A 26,550-nucleotide genomic window follows, 5' to 3' on the forward strand; every position below is an offset into this window, starting at 1 on the left:
CTGTAATAATAATTACAAATTTCGATTAATTGCTTATAAACGATTTTCTTTAGGAAAATAAAACTACTTGATGAATTTACATGATTTTTGGAATAGGATATTTTCGTCACGTATACGTACATCATACAGATTTTCTTTTCTTTTTGCTTTTTAATATAGGTAGAATTCTGTACAAGAACAAAAAAAATGGTTTTTAAAGAAACTGTTTACTCTAGCTTTTTCCCAGAACTGACCATCTGTGGAACATTGTTCCGCTGTCCTGCTTCCCAGTTGAATACAACATAATAACCTTTAAATCTAATGTAAACAAATTCTTATTGAGCCGTCCCCATAAATAATCAAATTTTACCCAATTTACACCGTTAACGATTACTACACTACCACCTTACATTCATTAACCCTTATCCTCGAGTGGCCTTTGAGCCTTGATAGGTGGTGACTCCCAAGTAAAAAAAAAAAAAGAAAGTTTTTCAAAGACAATTATTAGTAGATTCAACAATGTCTAAGGGGCAGCCATTGTTGCAAAGGGTCTTAGTAATGAGTTTACGTTCATCATCCAGATTAGTTTTGGAACAAATCATCAAATTAATTAAAAATATCAAGAATAAAGAAAAATATTTATAGTGTACGCACCCATGGCGAAAAGAAAATATTGTACACCAAAATCACATAAATTAATCAAGTAGTTTGATCTTTAAAAAAGAAAATCAAATTTTATGGCTAAACAATGATTGATGATCTCTCAGCATTTAGCAGGACAAGGGAGATAATGCCAAATAATTCAAACTTTTGCAAGATTTTACAAAGGTGTTCAGTATAATCTTGATTTAAATATATAATTATTTTTGAAAAAGACTGTTGGATCTAAATTTGGTACTGCTCAAATACACAAGCACTAATTTTGTAATGTTTTAAAAAAAACTGTTTGATTTAGATTTAAAAAATGTTTTTTTTAAGAGACTGATCTAGATTTAAAAACTCTCTTCCTGATCTCCCAAAACACATACTTAGATTATTTGTTGGCAACACTACCATCTATGGCAACACATCAAAGGCTGTAAATGACCAAGTTCTCTCTGATTCTCTTTCCTCTGATCTTGAGCGCGTGGTACAATGGGGGAAGAGGTGGCTAATTACTTTTAATGCATCTAAAACCAAGTTTCTATCTTTACATCATCAACTCTCTGATCCCCAATTCCTGTCCTAATAACAATATAATATTAAATACCAACAACAGTATCCACAATGAACCCTAAACATACACATACATCGGATCCACTTCTACTTTAATAAAGCAGATAATCTCTAACCACACATCATCTTTAAGCAATAAAACTGCAAATAGTAACCAGGGAACTTCTTTGCCTACTAATTAAAAAACTTAAATCTAAGAATATTCGCTTCTCAATTAATTGGAGTATTATATGTAAATCGTATTCTTACACTACTGGATCTAAATATTGTAACCTCTGCCTTTCTTAGGCAGTTAGGATAATAAAGTATCCTCAATCCAAGAATGTAAGCAATACAAAGAGTGAGCTGATTTTCCAATGCAAACAACATAGGGCAAAATACAAGTATTGCAATTTTGAAATTACCTAGTCCCCCTGTTAAAATTTGAAATAGAAATATGTTGGAAATTTTTTTTTCTATCATCATCATTATTATTACTATACATTCTTATTATTGTAGTTTTTCAACCCACTTTACAGGACTTTATCCGCTTGTCTTATCTAGTTTATTGCTTTTATCTTGAGAAGGATCCGTGGCGCAGTGGTTAGAGTACTGTGAAAAAAAACAATTGTAAAAGTGAAATTCTCCTGAAGGTTGAAGGTTCAATCTTCAGGCGACCGAAATATACATTTGTGAATTACTTAGGACCTCTATCCAGTCATGGCTGACAGAACAAGAGCACGCTACCCCGTGAAGTAAATAAAGGGTTCCGCTCAAAATTCCGTCCAAATTCCCGAGTTCAACAGAAACATTCCTGAGTTCGACAAGATACACCTGAAGAAGATCGAAGGTTATATCGACCGAAACATTGTGAAAATCACACTCAAGATGAGAACAGTAGTCCGATGAATAATAATGCATATATGTTATTTTGTTTATTATTTTTTTTTTAATTAATCTTTTTTTTTTTAAATAAATTTTTGGACCAATACATTTCCAATATTTAATTTTCTTTAGGTGCATTACTAAAAGGTTTACTAAATCTTCCATTTGGTATTCTTTATTATTATTAATAGTATTAGTGGTGGTAGTATCATCTATTATAATTTGTATTTATGTATATAATTGTCCTTATGTGCATCCATGTATATATATATATATATATATATATATATATATATATAACAAATTTTAAAATTAAAAAGAAACATTTACAAGTGTTTTTGATATAGATGTACATAAGAATACTTTGATAAGTATGTTTTAACTTAAATAGGGATGGTATAATAAAATTGTGGGATCTGTGTTCGCGTCTGGCCTCCATAGAATGGAAATAGGCACAAACTTTAATAAAGACTTTTTATATCTATCTGCGTAAGTATACTTCGATAATTATGTTTCAGTTTGAAGACATATGGTATAATAAAATTATGGGGTGTTTGATCGCGCTTGACCTCCATAGAATGGAAATATGTCACAAAGTTTAACAAGGTTTTTTAATATAGATCCACAGAATATTGTGATAAGTGTTTCAGTGTGAACAGGTATGGTATAATAAATTATGGGGTTTATCTATTTTATTTTTACTTTCATCATATTTTGTTTTGGTTTTGATACCCTCAAATTCAACCCAAATTTACAATCCTTCCTTTTCATAACCTATCATACTTTCATAAACCAGAATCCATTTTCTGTAGGCTGTTTTTGAACCCAGTCAACGATGGGTACTTTTGCTAGTATATATATATATATATAGTATTCATTACATATATATATATATATATATATATATATATAGTATTCATTACATATATATATATATATAGTATTCATTACATATATATAGTATACATATATATAGTATTCATTACATATATATACATATATATAGTATTCATTACATATATATATATATATATATATATATATATAGTATTCATTACATATATATATATATATATATATATATATATATATATATATATAAAGAATTAATAAAACATGTTAAAAACATTTTAACAAGAGTTAAAAACATATTTAATTTACAAAAAGGAAACACAAATTAAGTGGATTGTCCTTAATCCGCTGAGTTTCAAAAGAAATACTTTCTTTCTCACTACTATATATTAGGTTCAATATAATAATTGATAGAGAAGTTGCTCTATAATAATAAATACATAATCTGCATGAATTAAAATAACATATTTAAGTGTATCTTATGACTGGGCAATACCGGGCGACCTGCTAGTTTATTTATGAAACTCATTTGTTCATGTTTGAATATAATTGTTCTTTGTTTTTTTTAAATCTATTTATCAAAAGCTCCCGGTAATTTCAGATGAGGTGATATTTTTTTTTTTGTTTACACCATGTATGATAATATTATGTGACCTAAATTTTCTGAGGCCAGAAATATTGTACTACTCAAATACACCAGCACTGAAGATAGTTCAAAGATAGAAGACAGTGTAAATAACGAATGAACTTTGAAAAATTTTTTCATGCGTGAACGGTTGAAAGAAAAACTTTGTCCCTTTATTCGATGAACTGCACTAATTTTCTTATCAACTATGACATCTAAGCTTCAGCCTCTGTCCCATCGACGAAATGTTGCATCCCTCTGCCTTTTCTACAAGTATTTTAGTGGTGAATGCTCTGACGAACTGCAATCACTTGTGCCCCCACGACGTGAGCACCCTCGACAAACCCGACAGGCTGCTAAATCCCACCCCCACACTGTAGAGATCCCTAGATGTAAAAGATCTTTTTACTCCAATAGTTTCTTCCGCAGAACCGCTAGACTCTGGAATTCCATTCCAGATCCCTGCTTCCCCAACAGTACTGACATGCAGAAGTTCAAGTGTAACGTGAACCGACATCTTGCTGCCCAAATCCCTACATAGCACCCCAGTAGTTGTTGCCCCTGATAGTAGCCCCCTACACCAAAGTGGCAATTTGCCTTGTTTGGGGTGAAAATGTAATAAAAAAATAAAAATAAAAAAAAACATAAAGACTGGAAAAACATTTGCTTTGTTTAACAAAAGGTAAACTATTTGTAAGATTCATAAACAAAAATGTTGCAACTGCTTCTCGTCTTCTAGCTCCAGTAAGTTTATTGGTTACTGCCTGAAGTGCCCATACTAGGGAATGCCAATGGTGCTGCCACAGCAATTTTTTAAGGGTCAGAGTGCTCCTCCTTAAATGTATACAAATTCTTGTTGAAGCGTCCTCGTAAATAATCAATTTCTACCCAGTTTCCACCATTGCTGTTTATCACAGCGTTCACTCGTTAACCGTTATCCTCAAGTCAGTATGGGGCCTTGATAAGCGGTGACTCACCTGTAAAAAGAAAAACTTTAAAAAAATTTTAAAACATGAAAACGAAAAGTTGCTTACAACTTCCTCGCATTTTGTGGTGCACATCGAACATCGACAGTGAAAGTAATATCTGTGTTGCAATTCTTTGATCCTCTCCCAACTTGGTTTTCTTGTATCAATGTAACTAATGAACAGCTGAAAAGAAAAATAAATTTAATGAATACCAAATGAACCGAACAATTCCAATGGCAGATTTTTATTGACATTACAACTGTGTGTCATGTTAAATAAAACTGTTTCTTTTTTGTCCTTTTGACTTGCGCTTTCTGTTTAGCAAAATTGTTGCCAAGTCATGTCAGTGTATGTCAAGTAAAAGTCCCTTCTGATTAATACTTATGTAATTTCAATTTAATTTTAAAACCCTACATTAAAAAAAACTAGTCTTCATTTTGAAAATATATTTTTAAACTTTACGTAAAAACTAGTCTTTACTTTTAAATGTCTTTTTTAAATATCTCCTAATAAAAATATATTTTTGATTCTAAATTTTTTAAAATATTTTATATATAAACTTAAAAAAAAAAATTCAATGGAAAAACTAAAAAATATATTTTTATTATAAAATATTTGAAATAAATTTCAAAACCCAAAATATATATTTTTATTACAAAATATATTTTAAAAATTTGAAAGTAAAACTATTTTCCATGTAAATTTGAAAAAGAATTTCAAAGTAAAGACTACTTTTATGTAAACTTTTAAAATATACTTTTATTATATAAGACCATTCTGAAAAAAATTCAAACTAAAGACTAAAAATATAGTTGGATTATAACATATTTTATTAAAAATAAAATCATTCTGAAGAAGTATTTAAAAGTAAAGTTTTTTTGTAATGTAGAGTTGCTAAATCTGCAAATACTAACTTTAAAATAAGTCGATTATGTCCTGATATTGAAAAATGCTCAATCATCTAAATTCAAGGGTTTTTATAAATTACACATGAGATATGTATGCATATTGAATATATGCTGGAAGAATACCCATCTCAGAACGAGTAAAAGTAATTTTCAAAAACTGTTCATTTTGGAAAATTACTTTTATGTGCATTATATATATATATATATATATATATATATATATATATATATATACATATATATATATATATATATATATATATAGTCTTGGAAGTTTTTTAACCTTTAAAACTATATAAAAACTTATTTAATTTTTATCATTCGTTAGAAAACTATTTAGTTAGTAAGTCATTTAATCACATGCAATCAATGCATCGACTTGCTCTCTCGAATTCACAATAGTCCTAATGTTAATTTAAGGGATCATCAGTTGTTTACCATGAAACACTGTTTCAGAGATTTAAACACAAAACCGTATATTAAATCATGGCTCCCCAACCGTGTAGATCAAACACCACTTCCCTTAATCATAGGAACAAAATATGTTTCAGATATTGGATCTAGTTACCTATTTATGATTAATTTGGCTAACCTATCTATGTTATAACAAAATTTCTTCCTTACCTGTGAGAATTCAAAATGGATATATTTTTTTAATTAACCAGTGTTGTATTCATAAGATTAGGATTAATCCATTTTACTACTTATCATGCCCTACTATGATTAGTACTTTATATATTTACATTCTTATTTATTTATTAAACATATATAAAAGTTAAAAATATTTATATATATATATATGCACATACACACTTTTTTATTCTCTCTCTCTCTCTCTCTATATATATATATATATATATATATACTAGCATTTTAGCCCGGCGTTGCCCGGGTGTTTGGATGTGTCTGTTGAACAAAAAAAAAAGGAGAAAAAATAAAAAAAGTGGTAGTAGGAAGGCAGGCTCGAACACATACCGCGAAGGAGGAAAAGAACGGGGTAAAAACCTGATGTCTATGCTGTTATGAACACCACCAAACCGGAAGCGACATTTTTAAAAATTAAGGCTAGACAATCTAAAGGAGAGGATAACTTTAAAAAATATCGGTGAAAAAAGTGACCCCCTCCCCCCTGTAGAAAAGTGCCTAGTTGAAGGCGAAGATATTAATGTTATAGCCAATTTTTCGATATTTGTCGTATGAAAGGTCGAACTTTTAAACGATACTGATCTTGATAAAATCCGTCGCCCCTGTTGAAAGTTATAAGCAGACATACATACATTTATATATTGGTAACTAAAAATTTTCGACCCAAACTGATGAAAAAGCTTGCCCTATCTCTGAATACCCTTTATGTAAAATTTCAAATGTTTAAATAAGAAATTGTACGAGCAATTTGGAAGAGACCGTAGCGGTCAATTTTTTTAAACTTTCACCCCCTTTTTTTTTACCCTTTAACATTTATTGTTTTGGGCTCAAATCAAGTTTAATAAGTTAGATCTATGTCCAAGGAACCTATATCTAAAATTTTAAGTGGTCATATTCAAAATCTTTATTTCTGGCCAAAAACCGATCACATCGATTTTCCCAAATCTCAGTACCCTGTATATCAAATTTCGAGTCTGTAGACTAAAAATTGACAGAGTTATTGCGTAGGGAAATGTACACACACACACACAGACACGTTCACTTTTATATATTAAACACTTTTTTATTATATATATATATATATATATATATATATATAAATAAAATGAACTCATTTTTTCCTGTCGGATTTTGACCTTAATAGGATTAAAAATCAAGATATTTCATGCAAATATAATATGCACAAACGGCAGAACAATATCTGAGGTGTGTTATAGGCTTATTATTTCTCAAATTCCTCGATAATCTTAGATTTCTATACTTTTTCTGCTGAGAAGTCACGGCCAAAATCGGTTAAGATCAATGGAAGTGGTAAAATATTTTCTCTCTAATAAATTCCTCCCCCCCCTGCCACCACTTAACACCGTTTGGGGATCGTTCACAAGGAACAGTTGAGAAGAGAACACCGGTTTGGCTTCGTAGTTCTTTCATGTGAAGTTATTTAAAATTACTAAACTAAGCTGCAGTGCTCTGTGGCGTAGTGGTTAGCGTGCTGGACAATTCACATTATATTTTCACGTTCGCGCCGACCTACCGTAGTCGTTTTTTTTTTTTTTTTTTTTTCCTAAACAACTGGAATGGACTTTTCTTGGTGGCCGAACTGTTAACGTTGCAGATGCTTTTTTTTTGTTTTTTTTCACACTTTATTTTCCTACTTTTACTCATGACTCCGGGTTTGATCCTTCCTACTTACCTACCATAACATTTTTTAAAACTCCCCCCCCCCGTCCCGGAAACAAACACTCGGGCAACGCCGGGTACCCCCGCTAGTATATATATATAAGAATACCTGTCTGAGTATGGGTAAAAGTAAATTCCCCAAAACAAACAGCTTTGCAACACTTTTATAACCCCTCCCCCATCACCGATCAAAAGCAACACATAATGATACTAAATCATCTTTCAATTTTGATCAAAATCTATTACATGATTTTAATTGTAAAAAATGTCAAAGAAATTAAAATTGAAGGAATCTTGCTTAATTGATGTACAATGAAAATGCATCATATTCAATGCCGATCTAAAATATTTGAATTTTCAAATGGAAGGTTATGCCCATGTTAGGACCCCCTGAAAACACTTTAAAAAGAAACTGAAATTTGACGAATATTAAGCGATTCTTAAAACTGAATGTTAAATTTTCACAAAAGGTTTCAAGCCTGTTTTACCCTCTTTGCATGAAACTAAATTAAGTTAAATATAGCCCACCATATCACCCCTTAAACCTAGCAGCTATATTTCAAAATTTATACCCCCCCCCCCTCTACTGATGATTAAAATCATGCCTATTCAATCATCTTGGAAGAGTTACAAGTGACTCCTCTCAACGGAGATAATGGCTATGTGATGCATAAGCATGAGAAGCAACAACATGCATAAACATTTAAAGTACATAAGAGACCTTTGTATTTGGATCAGCCTTAAGAAAGGAATGAGATGCCACAATGTTGCAACTGTAAAAAAATAATGAGAGCATTTCTCGTTTAAATTTTTATAATCACATGTAATGACAGTTCAGCAAATTATTTATTGATCACTTTGTTAAAATTCTCAGCTCCTGACACTGACACACAGATAGAAAGAAATGCAAGTAAAAGTCTTACCTGCTGAGGTGCTGCTGCTGTTACATGATCAATGGCACGTACGGTCATTTTTGTCTTAGAGAATGTAAACACAGCATTAGGATCACAGCTGTGGTCCATACGAGAGGCCCTTTGTAAAAAGATATAAAAAAAAATACATATTTTTTTTTATATTTTACTTTAACTTTATTTACGCTGTGATTCACATATTGTTAAAAAAAAAAAACTTTTGCAGAATTTCTTTTTATTATTCAACTTTTCCATTTATTACTTCCCCCCCCCCCCGAGTAAATTCCCGAGTTTGACAGAAACATTCCTGAGTTCGACAAGATACACCTGAAGAAGGTCGGAGATTACATCACCCGAAACATTGTGAAAATCACACTCAAGATGAGAACAGTAGTCTGATGAATCCAAATAATACATTTTTTTTTTATTTATGTCTCCATATCTAATATCTTCATAAAAACGTTACAGAAAAAAATAGAATTCATCAATGCCCATATTTGATATCTTGAAAAACAGAAAAAAAAAAAAAAGAATTGTTTTTTGTTTTTTTTTACATCCCATAGTCACTGCTCATCAAGGCTCATAGGCCACTCAAGGATAAAGGTTAATGGGTACCATAATGGAAATTTGATAATTTATTTTAGAGGATGGTACTTCAAGAACCTGTTCACATTTAACTTGAAAACAACCATGTCATAGTCAGCCAGGAAGCAGCTCTATGGTACTGTGTTCCACAGACGAGTAACTCTAGGAAAAACACTCTAATGGAATTTTTGCTTAGATTTAGATATGGATAGAAAGTGAGGGAAATTGCTGATAGTTGTTGTAGCTAGTCGGGTGTTTGCTGCGAAAGACTTACCGGTGGAGAACCATAGAGTGAAGCTGTCGCGCACTGGCCATGAAAATAATAATAGAACAGAGAGAGGCTTGCAATGTTTCTTCTATAAGACAGAGTCTATAGATAGTGGGGGAAATCGTTTACAGTGGTTGTAGTTAGTCGATTGTTTTTTTTTGTGAAAGTTTGGCAAGGGAGAACCATAGATTGGAGTTCAGTCGAGCACTTGCCATGAAAATAACGATAGAGCAGAGACAAGCTCACATTTCTTCTGTGAACAAGAGGTTGCAGGGAAAAGAAAAAGGCACCACCTCCTAGGTTTCGAAATCGGTTTTAAACTCTACCACGGCTGGATAGGGTGCACTAAGCAGCTCTTGTCCAAATGTGGCTACAGAACTCCATTATAGGGCATACCTGGCTCTTATACAGATAGAGGATTGCACCAGCAGTGAGATACCTACTGGAGCGATAGAGTGATCCAACTATTTTCCCAGCAACCTTGGCAACAGATTTGATGGATGTGTTCCATTTTAGATCAGGAGTGAAGATCAGTCTCAGAAGCTTGTCAAGACATGGTGTCCCCCCCCCACACATTCTAAGATTAGATCCATTCATTTCAATTGGGGTGTGATGGGGGTCAGAGCGATTATGATGAAAGGAGAAAAGCTTGGTTTTTGATGCATTAAAATTAACTAGTCACCTTTTTCCCCATTACACCATGTTCTTAAGATTAGAAGAGAAAGAATTTCGGCCTTTGAAGTGTTGCCATAGATTGTCTATGCATAAATGTCTATGAATGATCTAAGAATGATCCTAGGACGTACTTGGTTCTTATACAAGTAGAGGATTGCATTGGCACTGCATGATGTTATTTAAACATCAGAAAACATGAACAAATCATTTTCGAAATCTCTAGATGAAGACTGATAATTCAAAATGTTGTGGTAGTTGACAACTTTATCTGCTTAGGATGCTGACAACACTACCATCTTTGGCAGTACATCAAAGAACGTAAACGACCAAGTTCTCTCTGATTCTATCTCCTCTGATCTTGAGCATGTAGTACAATGGGGAAAGAGGTGGCCAGTTACTTTTAATGCATCTAAAACCAAGCTTCTGTGTTTACATCATCAACGCTCTGATCCCCATCTGGCATCAATTGAAATGAATGGCTCTCATCTTGGGGAGGCTCCATGTTTTAACAAGCTCCTGGGCTTGACCATTACTCCTGATATGAAATGGAACACGTACATCAAATCTGTTGCTAAGGTCGCTGGGAAAATGGTGGGATCATTCTATCGATCCAGTAGATATCTCACTGCTCATGCAATTCTCTACCTTTATAAGAGCTAGGTACATTCAAGGGTGGAGTACTGTTGCCACATCTGGGCAGGAGCTGCTAGGAAGACCTTATCCTGCCTTGACAGAGTTCAAAATAGACCTCATAGCCTAGTGAAGGATGCATTTTTCTCTTCCCTGCAACCTCTTTCTCACAGAAGAGATGCTGCAAGCCTGTCTTTGCTTTATCTATGGTCCCCCCTCACCAAACTTTCACGAGAAACACTCGTCTAGCTGAAAACACTATCAATAATTTCCCCCACTCTTTATCCGTGCCTAAACCTAAATGTAGATTCTATGAACAAAGCTTCTTTCTTAGAACTGCACACCTGTAGAACTCTCTTCCATTTGCCTGCTTTCCGGCTGACTATAATATGGTTGTCTTCAAGTCCAACGTAAACAAGTTCTTGATGAACCGTCAACCTAAGTAATCCAATTTACCAAATTTCCACTACTAACTATTACTACGTCATTGTCCCATTAGCCACTGTACACTTATTGACCCTTATCCTCGAGTGACCTCTGGGCCTTGATAAGTGGTGACTCCTTTGTAAAATAGTGAGAAGCAATCTTGATATGACACTTGAAATCAAATGGCAAATTAGACAGATTTCTCTAAAGTGTACATTATGAAAAATAAAAAAAGGTCTATGGATATTAAATAGAAAATGTTCAGCGAATACATCATACCTATCATGACATATAGCAGTGAAACATAGGCACTTAATAATGCAGCAATAGGAAGACTAAGAGTTTGTACAATGCAAAATGGAATACATTACATTATGCTCAGCATCAATCTATGAGAAAGAAACAACTTGGATCAGACAGCAAACTGACGTGAACAAAGCTTCTTTCTCAGAACTGCCCCCTATGGAATACTGTTCCGCCAGCCTGCTTCCCAGTTGAATACAACATGGTAGGCTTCAAATCCAATGTAAACAAATTCTTGTTGAGCCATCCGCATAAATAATCAAATTTTATCCAATTTATACTATTAACAATTACTACATTCCTACCTTACATTCATTAACCCCTATCCTCGATTGACCTTTGGGCCTTGATAAGTGGTGACTCCCAACAAAAAAAAAACAATAACATAATCATGACCATACAAACAGCTAAACAGATAGACAGGTATCCTTTCGAGATATACAGGCCACAAGTAAACACTTAGAGGAACAGACCCTGAGGCAATGGAAAAGACCTAGAGAAAAGTGAAAACTTGTTGGAAAGATGATCTCAACAACCAAATGACCATGCCTAGCTAGGGATAAAATAAGGTGGAAGGAAACCAAGTAGGGGTTTCTCCTTCAGGAGTGGTCAAAAACCCTAGTCATGGTGATGATGATGATTTTCATTTTTAAAACATTTTGCATTCTAAAAACGTTTTTGGAAATATGTTAGAAATTATTTGAAGGTTACTCTCTGACTTGTATGGTAAATACAACGATTTGTTTATTTTTTTAGAACAATCATCTTTTGGATAAAAACCAACAAAGATGTACTTAATCAGTTCCGGTGTGTGTTTCCAAAAATGGTTGTTCTGGAAGATGTTCCTTTGGTTAAATAAGTCTGTGTAGTAGAGGTGAGGTAAATTAATTTCTTCTCGTATATAAAAGCTCCTTCTCCTCCAATAGGATTCCTTTCATTCCTTCAGTTTAAAGTTATTTTTTATTTTTTATTCGAGATAATTACTCTCAAGTAAAGTGTTCATAAATTACAGTCAACTCACATATGCAAATCACCAAGCACAATTCAGAAAATTTCAAACAATTCACAGAAATTTTTTAACAGAAATAATTAATACTGAAAGTAAAATATATTAAAATAAATTGAATAAATTTAAACAGAAATGAATGAAGTTTTCAGATTCAGTAACACTGTTTACTACTGACATGTTTCAAAACTGGAAGTCAATTTGGATCAGTAAATATGCTTGATTGTCAGCAATTATTATATGATTCACTTGAAGGAATATACATTTTCTGATAATCAAATAATGACAGAATCTTGTATCTTTAGAGATCTTATGACTTCAATAAATGGAATTGCTGAGGTTTTCTCTATTGTTAAACCTCCTATTTGTAGAGGGCGAAATCACCCTCTATTTTTAAGTAGAGGAATAAAGAAATGGTCCTCTTAGCCAAGAAATGAGTCCACAAAATTTGCTGTAATTATATTTACAATCAATGTACATTTATTTACAGAAGGATACAAGCGTAATGTTAAACAGTTCAATGCCAAAGATATATAAGTAAACATTACTTACATGATTGCCTCAATAGTCTTTTGTGAGAGTTCAAGTGTCTTTTGCGTGGGTGCAAAACAGGAGAGTGGGTTCAACGCGATCTGGATGGTTCGCGGTTCAATGAAGAAGGAGAAAGAGAAATACAAACCGGATACGGTTGCCTCTTGTGGCAAAGAATGGTTAAAGGGCAATAATTAAGTTTACCTTAAAGTCACAAGTTTGTGTTCAAGTGTTCACTTGCATGTGGAACTTGGTTCCCATATATTGTTGTGGATGTAAAGCTCATAAAACTTGAATAAATAGTAATCTACTGGTGAGATATCAGGGAGTGTCGTAAAACTTCTTACAACTTCATCTGAAAGGTATGAGATGTATAAACATTAAAACAACAGTTTTTACCCTTAATTTCATGTGGAACTCATGAGCAATATTTCTGACAAAAGGGAAAGAACTGCTGTTTTCTGGGTTAGAATTTATCTATCCAACACTTATCGTTGGTTAGTTTTTAACCTTGAAGTAGTATTTTTCCCCACTCCTTATATCAAGTGGCTTTATGTCTTGTCTACGGTGACTTCCATAAAAAAGAAAAAAGAATCAAGACTGCATTATGATTTTTAAAAACGAGAAACTAGCATTCAAAATAACTCATTGAAGAATCAACTAAAATTATTCTTCAATCATATCCTACCTTGTGTAAACAGTTACTTCAGTTAAATTATCATAACAGTTGTAGTAAGATAAATTGCAGTTCTCTAAAATATCTTTACACCAAATAGCTTCATGCCTTGTCTAGAAAGATTTCCTCTCCCTCAAAAAAATATTTTCATTGCAAATTACAGCTTATTAGGACAACTGAAATTGAAGTTTGTGTTTTTTGCTCCTTACATCAAATGGCTTTATGACTTGACTAGAGCGACTCCCATAAAAAATAAATTTAAAAAAAAAACAAACAAATAAACAAGATTGCATTACTGGCTGAGCTGGTATAAATGTACAAAAACCAGAAACTAACAATTAAACCAGCTCATCAGAAAGAATCAACTTTCAATCATATTTGACTCAGTATAGACAGTTACTTCAGGCAAATCATAATAATAGTCATAGTAAGTTGTTTATTTACCCGAGATAAATTGCAGTTCCTAAAATATCCTTATGTTCCTCGTCTTGAATACTGCAACTGTTTATTACCATCTGGAAAAAAAAAATTTTAGATCAAGTTTTAAATCAAGCCAATTGCATTTTTGCATTTTTAAGATGAAGATTGATAATTCATATTATTTGGATTATTCAGATTACTGTTCTCATCTTAAATGTTTTGATTAATGTAACCTCCGACCTTCTTCAGATGTATCTTGTTGAACTCAGGAATCATTCTGTTGAACTTGTGAATCTGCATTCAATTTTGAATGGCACCCTTTATTTAATCTACGGGTGTAGCATGCTCTCATTCTGTTAGCTATGGCCAAGTAGAAGTCCTAAGTAATTCACAACTGTATTCTGAGTATTACCCACACTGAGGATTGGATCTTCAACCTCCAAAAGAGTGTAACTTACAACTGAATTTTACCAGTTACGTTATACACAATGCTACAGGTCATTGCAAACAATTTTAGTTTGAATTTTGAGAGCCTTAAACCTATTCTTGGTATTAGATGTACAATCTTACTACTTAACACTATAGAGCAGTACTTATTACTAGGACTATGACAACAGAATATTCTTATCATTGTTTTGACTCTCGAGTATATATCCGGCACAGTTAATAAATAATAAACTGAGAACCACATCACTCTATATAAAAACATATAAGATATCAACAGATACACATTCGAGAGTCAAAACAATGAAAAGAATATGCTGTTATTCTAGCCCTACTTATTACTACAGATTACTATATATATATATATATATATATTTTTTATATTTTGTTTACAGAAAGTTTAAGATAAAATAAGTCATTGGTACCGTCGGTTTCAAACTCGATAATTAGGGACTGTTTTAGATACCCATATCAAGCTGTCTTCAGCCATTACTCATCATGGAAAGATGAGTATTGGCTGAAAATAGCTTGATATGGGTATCTAAAACGGCCCCCAATTATTAGGTTTGAAACTGACGGTACCAATGACTTATCTCATCTAAAACTTTCTGTAAGCAGAATATAAATAATACGCTCTTATGTTCGGATTTTCCTTATAATTAAGCACTCTGCTGGATTTCTTTAAAAAAAAAAAACAAACTAATTATATATATACATTAGAATTTCATCCCAGCGTTGCCCAGGTATTTGGAGGTGTATGTTGAGCAAAAAAAAAAAAAAATGTGGTAGTAGGAAGGCAGGCTTGAACCTGTACCGCAAAGGAGGAAAAGAACTGGAAAAAAACCTGATGTCTTTGCTGTTACGACCACTGCCCAACCAGAAGTGACATAGGTTTTAATTAAGGCTAGACAATAGAAAGGAGAGGATGGCTTTAAAAAATATCAGCGAAAAAGCGACCCCCCCCCTGTAGAAAAGTGGCCAGTTGAAGGTGAAGATATTAATGTTTTTAGCCAATTTTTCGATATTTGTTGTCTGAAAGGTCGAACTTCAAAACGATGCTGATTTTGTAAAAGTCCATCGCCTCTATCGAAAGTTTTAGGCAGACATGCAAACATACATACATACATTTATATATTGGTAACTAAAAATTTTCGACACAAACCAATTAAAAAGCTTGCCCTATCTCTGAATACCCTTTCTGTAAAATTTCAAATGTTTAGACCAGAAATTGTTTGAGTAACTTGGTAGAGACCGCAGAGGTCAATTTTTTTTTAATTTTGACCCCTATTATGACCACTTAACATTTATTGTTTTGGGCTCAAATCAAGTTATTAAGTTAGATCCATGTCCAAGGAACCTATATCTAAAATTTCAATTGTTTATACCCAAAATTGGCAGAGGAGTTTGGTAGAGTTCTCAAAGGTCAAATCGTTGAACTTTGACCCCTTAATAGCCAAATTTCTGTCCGAAAACGGATTACAAAGATTTTCCCAAATCTCAGTACCCTGTATTTCGAGTCTGTAGACTTAAAATTGACAGAGTTATTGTGTAGGGAAATGTATGCACACAGACACACACACACATACATCCACGTTCACTTTTATAGATAGATTAAACAAAAATATATACATACACATAAATATATATGGAAACAATTTTGTGCTTACTGTAAACTTTTTATGCAAATATTATGCATGTATAAATCATGTAGAATATCTGCATGAATATAATTACACGTAATAGTTAACTAAAGATGATCATCCCATAAGAAAACCGAAAAAAACGAATAGGGAATTAATTAAAATGAATGTTTAAAAGAATATACAAATTAGCTAGATCTTTTGCTAGTGAATGCAGTTCCACAACCCATATATAAGAAAATTGTATTTTCTTTTTAGATAAATAGAAAAGTGGGTTTTTAATATACGGGGTGTTCCAAAAGTCTTAGGTACATTTCAAGTCCTCATATCTGCTTAACTATGAATGCTAGTAAGATGAAAGTGATGCCATTTTAAAGCTAAATGCATTAAGTTTTTTGTAATTTTGCTATTGATTTTTTCATTTCATTTCTTTTCAGAAATGGCGGTTACTCAACCAGAGAAGGCTTTTTGTGTGTTTGCAAAAACTAGATCATGGACACTCATGCCCTGGCTTTTCATATCTCACACCCTGCATTTTTTTCTTGTGTGTGTGGGGGGGGGGATTTGTGAAAAACTGGTCTATGTGCTTCCCATTCCAAGAGAAGTGGACGAGCTGAAGGCCCGAATACCAGAAGCTGTTACAACCATTGACAACGCAATGCTGGGACGTGTTTGGCAAGAATAGGATATTATGAATTAGATATTAAGGCTTGATGTGCGCCGTGTGACCAATGGTGCTCACATTGAACATCTGTGAACATTCCATTAAAAAAAAAAAAATGAGATTACAAGCTTTCTGGATATACCAGATGCGTCTCAATAGTTCTTGAGATATTCAATGTCAAAATGATCCCAAGACTTTTGAAACACCCTGTAAATGTCAATACACACAAAAGAGAAACGAATTTATATATATATATATATATATATATATATATATATATATATACATACACATTGTTTTATTGCAACTTTATCTATAACCAGTATAATAAGCAATCATGTTCAAAAACGTTCACATGAATTATTTTAGCCGTTTGTGGAAGAAGATAGTGTTTTTTAATATTTTTTTTTAATGTTTAATTTTCGTTAACTTCATATCTCTACTTATTCACTCACTTTATTTTATACAGGTCTTTAAATAGTAATTGATATTTGTGTTTGACTATAAGTATGTGCATATGCGCCTATATATGTATTTATGTGTTTATATGGGGATGTGTATACATGTATCTGTATATATATATGGTTGTATATTGTTTATATATATGTGTATATATATATATATATGTATGTACATTCCTGTCCATGTAATGCATAGTTATATCTATGAGCACATCTTGTGCTGCCTTACATGCTCTTGTATTTTGTTTTATGCTTATATATTTGTCATATGTATGTATGTGTATTTATATGTATGTGTATTTGTATATTTTATATGTATATATATATATATTTATGTGTATGTACTTATGTGTATATATGGTATGTGTGTACAGGTGCGCATATGGGTATGTGTGCATGCATATATGTATACATATGGGTGCACATATGCATGCCTGGATCTATACATGTCATTGTATGCATATACATGTGTATGGATATATATGCGTATATGTGTGTGCATGCATGCATATCTGTTTATGCATATGATTATCTATATGTGCATTATATGTATGGGGGTTACATATATTATATACGTATGGTCATTGAATATGACTGTGTATTGATATGTATGCATATATATGAGTGTTAATTGTGCATGCACATGTTTTTTATGTCAAAGCCACTATTGGTCTATGGTTTAAATATAAATATTATTATTTATACTATTATTATTATTATTATTATTATTAATATTTTATAAATATTGTCATTATTATCAATACACACAAAAGCACATACATTTAAGTACCTGCTCTGATATTATCCTCAGTCTATGTATGAGAATTCCTTCGGGACTGAGACAATTTTCCTTCAGGACCGTATTCTCATTTAATTATTAATTAATATTAATTTTATTGATTTTATTATTATTATTATTTATTTATTTATTTATGTTCGTCCCTATCCTGTGTGCCATCTTTATTGAAGGAGAGATGGACTTTACTCACCATTGAAAAAGCCGACATTATCTCTAACTCTGTCCTCTTCAGTAGTTTTATTATTAATTATTATTATTATTATTATTCATAACTATTAATTACATTATTTTTACCGTTTAACAATTTCATTTCAATTCCATTATACATATTGAGATCGATTGCGTCTCATTTTTGCTGTTTGAATTAAACACTTTTACGTTGCAACATTAAAACAAAATATTAAAAAACAATCTTCTTCCACAAACAGCTAAAATAATTCACGTGAACTTTTTCGAACATGACTGCTAGGAATGACCGCCGTCCACACTACAAATTTCCAGTTCTTTCAACAGTTTTCTTTTTCTTTTTCATTTCGATACTTTTTTGTGGCCAAGAGCAGAGGTCCGCTTGAAATATCAAAAATAACAATAAAACTATTAAATACAAAAAAAATAACATTGTTTTTCATGCTTCAAAAAACCCTCATAATCTTTTAATCACTATCCTAGAAGCATACGTGGACTTTTAACATTACAGTATAATAAGCATTGCTCAGTCATAAAATATGGAATATGATATTGCTCAGTCATAAAATATGGAATATGATATTGCTCAGTCATAAAATATGGAATATGATATTGCTCAGTCATAAAATATGGAATATGATATTGCTCAGTCATAAAATATGGAATATGATATTGCTCAGTCATAAAATATGGAATATGATATTGCTCAGTCATAAAATATGGAATATGATATTGCTCAGTCATAAAATATGGAATATGATATTGCTCAGTCATAAAATATGGAATATGATATTGCTCAGTCATAAAATATGGAATATGATATTGCTCAGTCATAAAATATGGAATATGATATTGCTCAGTCATAAAATATGGAATATGATATTGCTCAGTCATAAAATATACTTAAATATGATATTTTAATTTATGCAGATTTCATATTCATTATTATAGAATCAATTCTCTATTATATTGTGCTCAGTATATTGTAGTGATTTCAAAAGTAAAAACAGAAAATTACTTGGGTGGCATAAGTTAGAATCAAAACCATAACATTTAGCTCCCCACCGGTATTTCCTATCATATAACCTAAGGACAGATGGATGTAAAAACTTTAAAAATTAATGCAGCTTAACATATAAATGTATATTTGCACATGTGTAGAGGACCACTTTAAGTTGACTTACACCTGCTGTTCCAATTTTTACCCCTTAGCAGCTACTTTTACTGGCTAAAAACCAAATCAAATTTGTTCCACATTTGTTACGAATTCTCTATATATCCAGTTTCGAATTTGTAGACTAAAAATTGACAAGATTAGTTTGGTAGAGCCGATTCCACATACATACACAGACAAAATCACTTTATATATATATATATATATGTCAAAACATTGTTAATTCATTACCCTCACAGCATCAGCCGTATAGCGCAATGATGAGAAGTCTTGATTGTTATTTGGGTGGTCGGGTTTTGATCCTGGCTTGAGGCAGTTGCCTGTCTAGCAGCACTGATGAGCTGTGAAGCAGCGGAACAGTACTGTATGTGGATGACTATATATATATATATATATATATAGACAGAGACAGAGAGAGAGATTTATAATTAATAGTTGTATTGTATTAAGCCTGTTGCATGTTCGATATAATTTGGTGCTTAAGATGCAGCAATGCTGATAGAGTTTTGATGTAATGAATTCTCAGGAAATCACACAGGTGATTTGAGTGAATCCTACCAGTGGGATAATACATCATATTCCAAAAATCAGGTAGTTTTATTTTTAAATAAGAAAATCAAATTTATGAGGAACTGAAAAGCAGCCATCTGTAGGATCAGTGATTGGCACAAAGCCAATCAGTCAATCTGTAATAAAAAGGATATCATTAATACATGGAAACGATGTATTCCTACATTTTCTCTATGTGCTAAAGTTCCTTTAAGCCAGGTTTGTTAAATGGCTGTAGATTTTTCAATGCCCGTGGCATTCGTTGAACATTCGCATCGGGCTTGACAATGTGTATATCCGCTGCATCAGAAACATTGCTGTCTGGAAGAAAGTTCAGTACTGATGTGCTTGTTAGACTGTTATGATGCAGGTTATTATTATTATTGTTCACTATTATGAAAAAAAAAATCTAACAAAGGGAGATAACCCAACAATAATTCAAACTTATGAGATTTCATATAATACCTACAAATTCCCATTAATTGCTTAAAAATGATTTTCTTTATAAAAAGAAAACTATTAGATCAATTTACGTAATTTTTGGAATATGATATTTTTGTTTCATCATAAATACATATATTATACACGTTTTTCTTTATTATTGTATTTTAATATAGGGGGAATTCTGGACAAGATTCCAATTTACCTTTCCAAATGTCTCCCATAGAATTTCCGTTGAAGGAAGTGGAAAGCATTGACCAATCAACGTTGGTAAAACATTCAAGATGTAATGGAATTGTTTGCTTCTCTCCTCGTCTTGCTTTATATCAACAGAATCTGCAATAATAATAATAATAATAATAATAATGAAAACAGCTGAAATCTTAAGGAAAATCTTTGAATACAGAAACCAACTTACATAAACAGTGAACCCTAACCCAGCACATGGAAGATGTAATAGAAATAAAAAGACAAAACAGAACATAACCACATGAAACCATGAAAGCTGAAACTAAACCAGCAATAAAAATAAATTTAAAAAGTTTTGTTCCTAAATAAGTTTAGTTTCAAAAGATTAAATAAATCGAACACACAATAATTAGGAACAATTTGCAATTATACGAGGGGCATGAAATAAGTAATGCCCCTGACCCACTTCCCATAGAAGTAGAGCAATGAAACTTGGCACAGTTATTAGTCTTTCTCTACATAGGAACCACCGAGAGTTATGCATTTCTCCCATCGTTTGAAGCAGCTCTGGAGACCGTTTTTGTAGAACACCCCAGGTTGGTCCTCCAACCACGACATGATTCAATGATTCAGAAATCAAGGCTGCATCATTTGGGAAACGCTTTCCTTTCAAAAACAACTTCATGGCTGGGAAGAGGTGAAAGTCAGAGGGCGAAAGGTCAGGAGAGTAGGGAGAATGAGGGAGGATTTCATAACCACATGCCCGTGCTTCTGATCTGGCGACATGCGAGTTGTGGTCTGGAGCATTGTCCTGCAGGAAGAGGGTACCTTTGCTGATCTTGCCCCGCCTCTTGATTTTGATAGCTTCCCTTAATTTCCTCAAAAGTGAAGCATAATAGGCTCCTGTAATTGTGGTTCCCTTTGCCAGGAAATCTGTCATCACTACTCCGTCCTGGTCCCAGAAGACTGTGAGCATGACCTTGCCAGCAGAGGGTTGCACCCTTGCCTTCTTTGAAGGTGGTGAGTCCAAGTGCTTCCACTGCATTAACTGGGTTTTGGTCTCTGGATCATAGTGATGGACCCAGGTTTCATCCTGTGTAATCAGTCTTTTGAAAAACTTTGACTCATTTTCTTGGCACATCTCCAAATTCATTCTCGAGCACTCGATGCGTTCTTGCTTCTGGAATGGTGTGAGCAACCTGGGAATCCATCTGGCAGTCACCTTATGCATATGCAAATGGTCATGAATGATAGTTTCCACAGACCCTGTACTAATCTTGACATCTTGCGCTATTTGGCGAATAGTAATGCGTCGATCTTCCAAAATTGTAGCCTCACCTTGATGGACAGATGCCTCATCAATGGCAGAAGGGGGCGACCAGGTCTGGGAGCTGTTTCCACAGACTTCCGGCCATGTTTGAATTCATGATGCCAGCGTTTTACAAGGTCATATGATGGGGCATTATCACCATAAGTTTCTTTCATTTCATCAAAAGTCTCCTGTGGTGTGCATCCTTTCAAATACAAAAACTGGATCACTGGTCGACATTCAACAGGCTCCATTTCACACCTGACTCAGTTCAAAGCTGTAAAACAGAAACCACAATTAGTTCAGAGCTGTAATTTGCCACATAACCCATAGAGATATAAATCATTGCACATGCAAAATTTCAGCTAGATCAACTGGAAGTGGGTCAGGGGCATTACTTATTGCACGCCCCTCGTATGACATAAGAGTGCATCCGATTTTTGCCCTTTTTCCTTAACCAAAATTAACATATTTTAATACCTAACAAAATGTTTAAATTTTCCTAAAAATAAATATCTTTTTCTGGAAAATATATTTGTTTCCTCTTCTTTTTTTTTCTAAGATCACACACATACACTTTTAAAAATTTTAAACTCCAAAGCAAAATAAAAGAATGAAATTAAAAGAACTTCTCCCCACTTTGCTTTTTGCACTCACACACAGACTTTTTATTTAATTTTTGAACTTTGAAACAAACCAAAGTTAAAACTAAAACAACATTCTCATTATACTAAAATATGGTGGGGGAGTAGTTGTAATATTTTGACATAATACCAGGGCATGATCACAAAGATTTAGCCGATTATATTTATAACCAGGAGCGATAAGAATGACTCAATCAGATATCAGAATCACTTTATAAAATATACTGAATTTTTCAATCATAGCTTTTCATTTTAACATGAGAATAGAACTACACTCTGCTGACCCTGATTGGATTAATACTGTATATTGGGAACCCCCAGCTTAATTGCTATCTAGGTAGTTTTAGAAATAGAAAGTTATGTAAGCATATTTTGATTTCCCATCAGCGAGTTCGCAGGGTCAGAAGGTTAGGTTTGACAGGCATCAAACTCAAGTCACCCTTGAACGGCCTAGATAGAATGTACCGGAAATTAAGGGGTGACACGGGAATTGTAGGTAGGCTTCCGGTTGACGACCACAATGGTTTTGGGCAGCAGAGAAACTAGACGGGAGATTTCGGGTCTCTCCCCAACAACCAGGGTCCGACATGTAGGCGTGCCTTGAATAAAAGATTGAAGCTTCAAATCCCATCTTGTTGTTCATTAATGAATCTGTCTGCAGCAGAACCACTCCCCAGCAAGATGGCAGACCAGCGACCAGAAGATATCATCCGCTGGCCAAGGCAACCAGGTATGTTCACATTACATTTGCACATACACATCTCGAAACCTTCCAAGGCAAAAGAAACTGTAAGAATAAGAACACACACACACACATATAACAGTGAAGTGTATGTAAGAGCATACACACCCACACACGTATATGTAAGAACAGTGATAAACACACAGACCCGTAAAAGTGAACGATTAGTAAAAGCAAAGGTTTAATAAGTAATAATAATAATAATAGAGAATAAACAATAAGGACACCAACATTTACGGTAACAATACTACCATTCTTTATCTTTTGAAGCTTCTCTAACTGGATCGATGCTGCCAGATTTTGCTTGGGACAACTACATTTAATATTTGCAATTGGATAATTTTCTTTGCTTTACGATAGTTATTTCTTTTGCCATCTTTTTTGGATCATTTTTCTATTACAAAAATGGCTCTCTATCCAAGAGGGAGGGGGTGATTTTGTTTAATGCCATCCAGACTTAAAATTAGTGGTCATATTTTTCTTAACCACTATAAACAAAAGGTTATTGGGTTAGGGTTAAGGTAAAACATGTTAAATTTTTAGTTTAATACGTAATCTCTATTCCTGTATCACCAACTTTTTCAATTATTTAGAAATGGCTCTTTGGTATTTCTTAAAAATTAGTTATGTTCTTAAAATGGCATCCAATTAGTAATTGGGAATCATTTTTTATGGTAAATTTATATGTGAAACTGATCACCCAATATAAATTATCTGTTTTTGGTTCTGATAAGTTTTTCAGAGTGTTTACATGTAATTGCCTAAAAAAGAAAATCTCAGACTCACACCAACCATTCAATAATAATAAGTAACAAAACAAAATAATAACTTACGAGACATCAAGTCTTGGAATGAACGTCTCCACAATGGGTCATCGCTAAATAATTTTTCATGGTCACCATTCTGTAAGAGCAAAAGAATTAAACAAAATCTGATTTCATGCATTTTTTTCCTCATAATCAGTTTTGAAAAGACAAGAAAGACAAGACTTAAATCTGATGACCTCAGAGGAAGATTAAATCCAGAGTATAGAGAGATTTGTGCAAAACAGGAGACTTTGATGGTATGACTAGGTTGAAAGAATGGATAAGCATTCTTGGGTTAGTAGTAGTGATGGGACGATTCCAATATTTTCCTGATTCCAATACAATTACAGATTTCGATTCTTTTTTAAATTTCAAAATCTAGAATTGTTTTTTTTTTGGGGGATGATGGTTATTGCAAAAGCCCATGTAATATGTGCCTATATTTTTGCAAAAGTAAAAAACACACTTATGGATGCAACCTATAGATTTTAGCTTTACTGGTAGTTTTAAAATCAATAAATATTTATCAATTTTATCATTAATACTAGCAGGGCTACCCGACGTTGCTCGGGACCATATAAACAATGAAAAAACAAAAGCAGATATTGAACATATGTTTTATTCTTAGGGGAGAGGAATCTTTCATCTCAAGTTTTAGCGTTACAAACAAACATTTGTCTTTTATATATATAGATAATGACAGGTTTTTTGGGCCCCCCCTCGAAGATAACTGATCAGTTGACCAACTTCTAGTGGTCCGTTTGACGTGAAATTTCGATATTTGTCATCCGGGTGATGGGGCTTCGATATGATACCAAATTTGTCAAGTTTGGTTCCGTCTTTCAAAAGTTTTAGCGTTACAAACAAACATACATACACACAGACGTTTGGCTTTTATATATATAGACTAGCAGGGCTACCCGGCGTTGCTCGGGACCGTATAAACAATGAAAAAACAAAAGCAGATATTGAACATATGTTTGATTCTTAGGGGAGAGGAATCTTTCATCTCTATGTATTATTTGTTTTATCTACCCTAGGACTGATATTGTTCATGTTTTATCCCTAGCATAGGTAATTTACAGCATGTATATGAAATTGTTTTACCTTAGGGAGAAGAGAACAGGTAATATACAACATAATGTGTCTATATTACATCCCTGGCAACGCCTAGAAACCAGCTAGAACATGTATTTCAGTCAATCTTTATTATATCCTGGGCTATGCCGGGAAACCAGCTAATCTCTTTTTAGTGACTTGACCACCAAAATACCTCCCTAAGTGTGTCCTTTCTTTTGAACTTATTAGATATAGGTATCTAGAAATGTGTGTGAAATTTTGTTGAATGCATTGTTCACTATGATTTTCTTATTGTTCTACACAATATCAACTGTAGCGAAATAACACAGTAAACTTAGTGTAGTGTTAGAATAAAGAGCAAAGGAAAAAATTAGAATCATATTTTGTAATTGCAAATCTAAATTTGCTAGCATGTACCAGTATTTGCCAGGTTGTGGAAATTTGGAACTTATAACATATGTAGTGGCCTTTTCCTAGATACCTATTGCTAAAAATTATACTTTCATTTTGTTAGAAAAATCTCTCTTCAGATGCCCTGCATCATTCAAAATAAAAACAAATATTTTTATAATTGTTTCAGTATATTGCTACACAATGTGAAAGTTTTTAACGTTTGTAAAAAAAATCATGAATGTGCTTATATTGCAAAAAAGAAAATATCAGTGCACAGTATTGAAAGTGTTTGAGATTCAAAAGTCTGTAACATTTCTACTAACTTCATAAGATGTCATGTGAGAAACTGAATTGAATATCAAGACATTATCTGAAGCGTTTTTATTTTGGTGTAACATATGTGTTTACAGTGAACCTTAACTTTTAATAAACAGATTGGTATGCAATGACATAGGCTAAGAATCTTTAAAATATATATAAATTGGAAAAATGTGTGAACAAATGAAAAAAAAATGATCCGCTCCACTTGATGACATCAAGCACAGTAATATTTTAGTGAAGAAAATATGAAATTGATGTTCAGTGATTAGTTTGGATGAATGAGAAAATGTAATTGTTTGATGCATAAAAATAACTCAGTTGCTGTATTTGATATTAAGCAGCAAAATATAGTGATTTGAATATTTGGGAAAACATCAAACCAGATTATGTAAAAAGAAAAAAAAAAGATGAAATTAGAAAATATATATTTTATGTTTATGAGTTCTGCCAATCAAAATTTTGTGGCAGAAATTGGGTGATTACCATGCAATTTTATTTTGGTAAAATTCTTAAATTATTAGAATGTTTATTATAATTTCTA

At 32.8% G+C, this 26,550-nt stretch overlaps 1 protein-coding gene across 1 annotated transcript in view; it reads right to left on the reverse strand.

Annotated features, from left to right (window-relative positions):
• LOC145248078 (histone-lysine N-methyltransferase SMYD3-like) overlaps positions 1 to 26,550 on the reverse strand; it is a 100,778-nt gene that overhangs the window by 55,349 nt on the left and 18,879 nt on the right. The window contains exons 4-8 of the mRNA XM_080109857.1: positions 24,243 to 24,312; positions 20,731 to 20,861; positions 14,192 to 14,262; positions 8,660 to 8,768; positions 4,570 to 4,686 (exon numbers count right to left, since the gene is read on the reverse strand). Of these exons, the coding sequence (XP_079965983.1) occupies positions 4,570 to 4,686; positions 8,660 to 8,768; positions 14,192 to 14,262; positions 20,731 to 20,861; positions 24,243 to 24,312 (498 nt within the window). The remainder of the gene's footprint in view (positions 1 to 4,569; positions 4,687 to 8,659; positions 8,769 to 14,191; positions 14,263 to 20,730; positions 20,862 to 24,242; positions 24,313 to 26,550) is intronic.

The sequence above is a fragment of the Euprymna scolopes genome, chromosome 26 (assembly GCF_053919585.1).
Source record: "Euprymna scolopes isolate OS-2025 chromosome 26, ASM5391958v1, whole genome shotgun sequence".
Taxonomy (NCBI): domain Eukaryota; kingdom Metazoa; phylum Mollusca; class Cephalopoda; order Sepiida; family Sepiolidae; genus Euprymna; species Euprymna scolopes.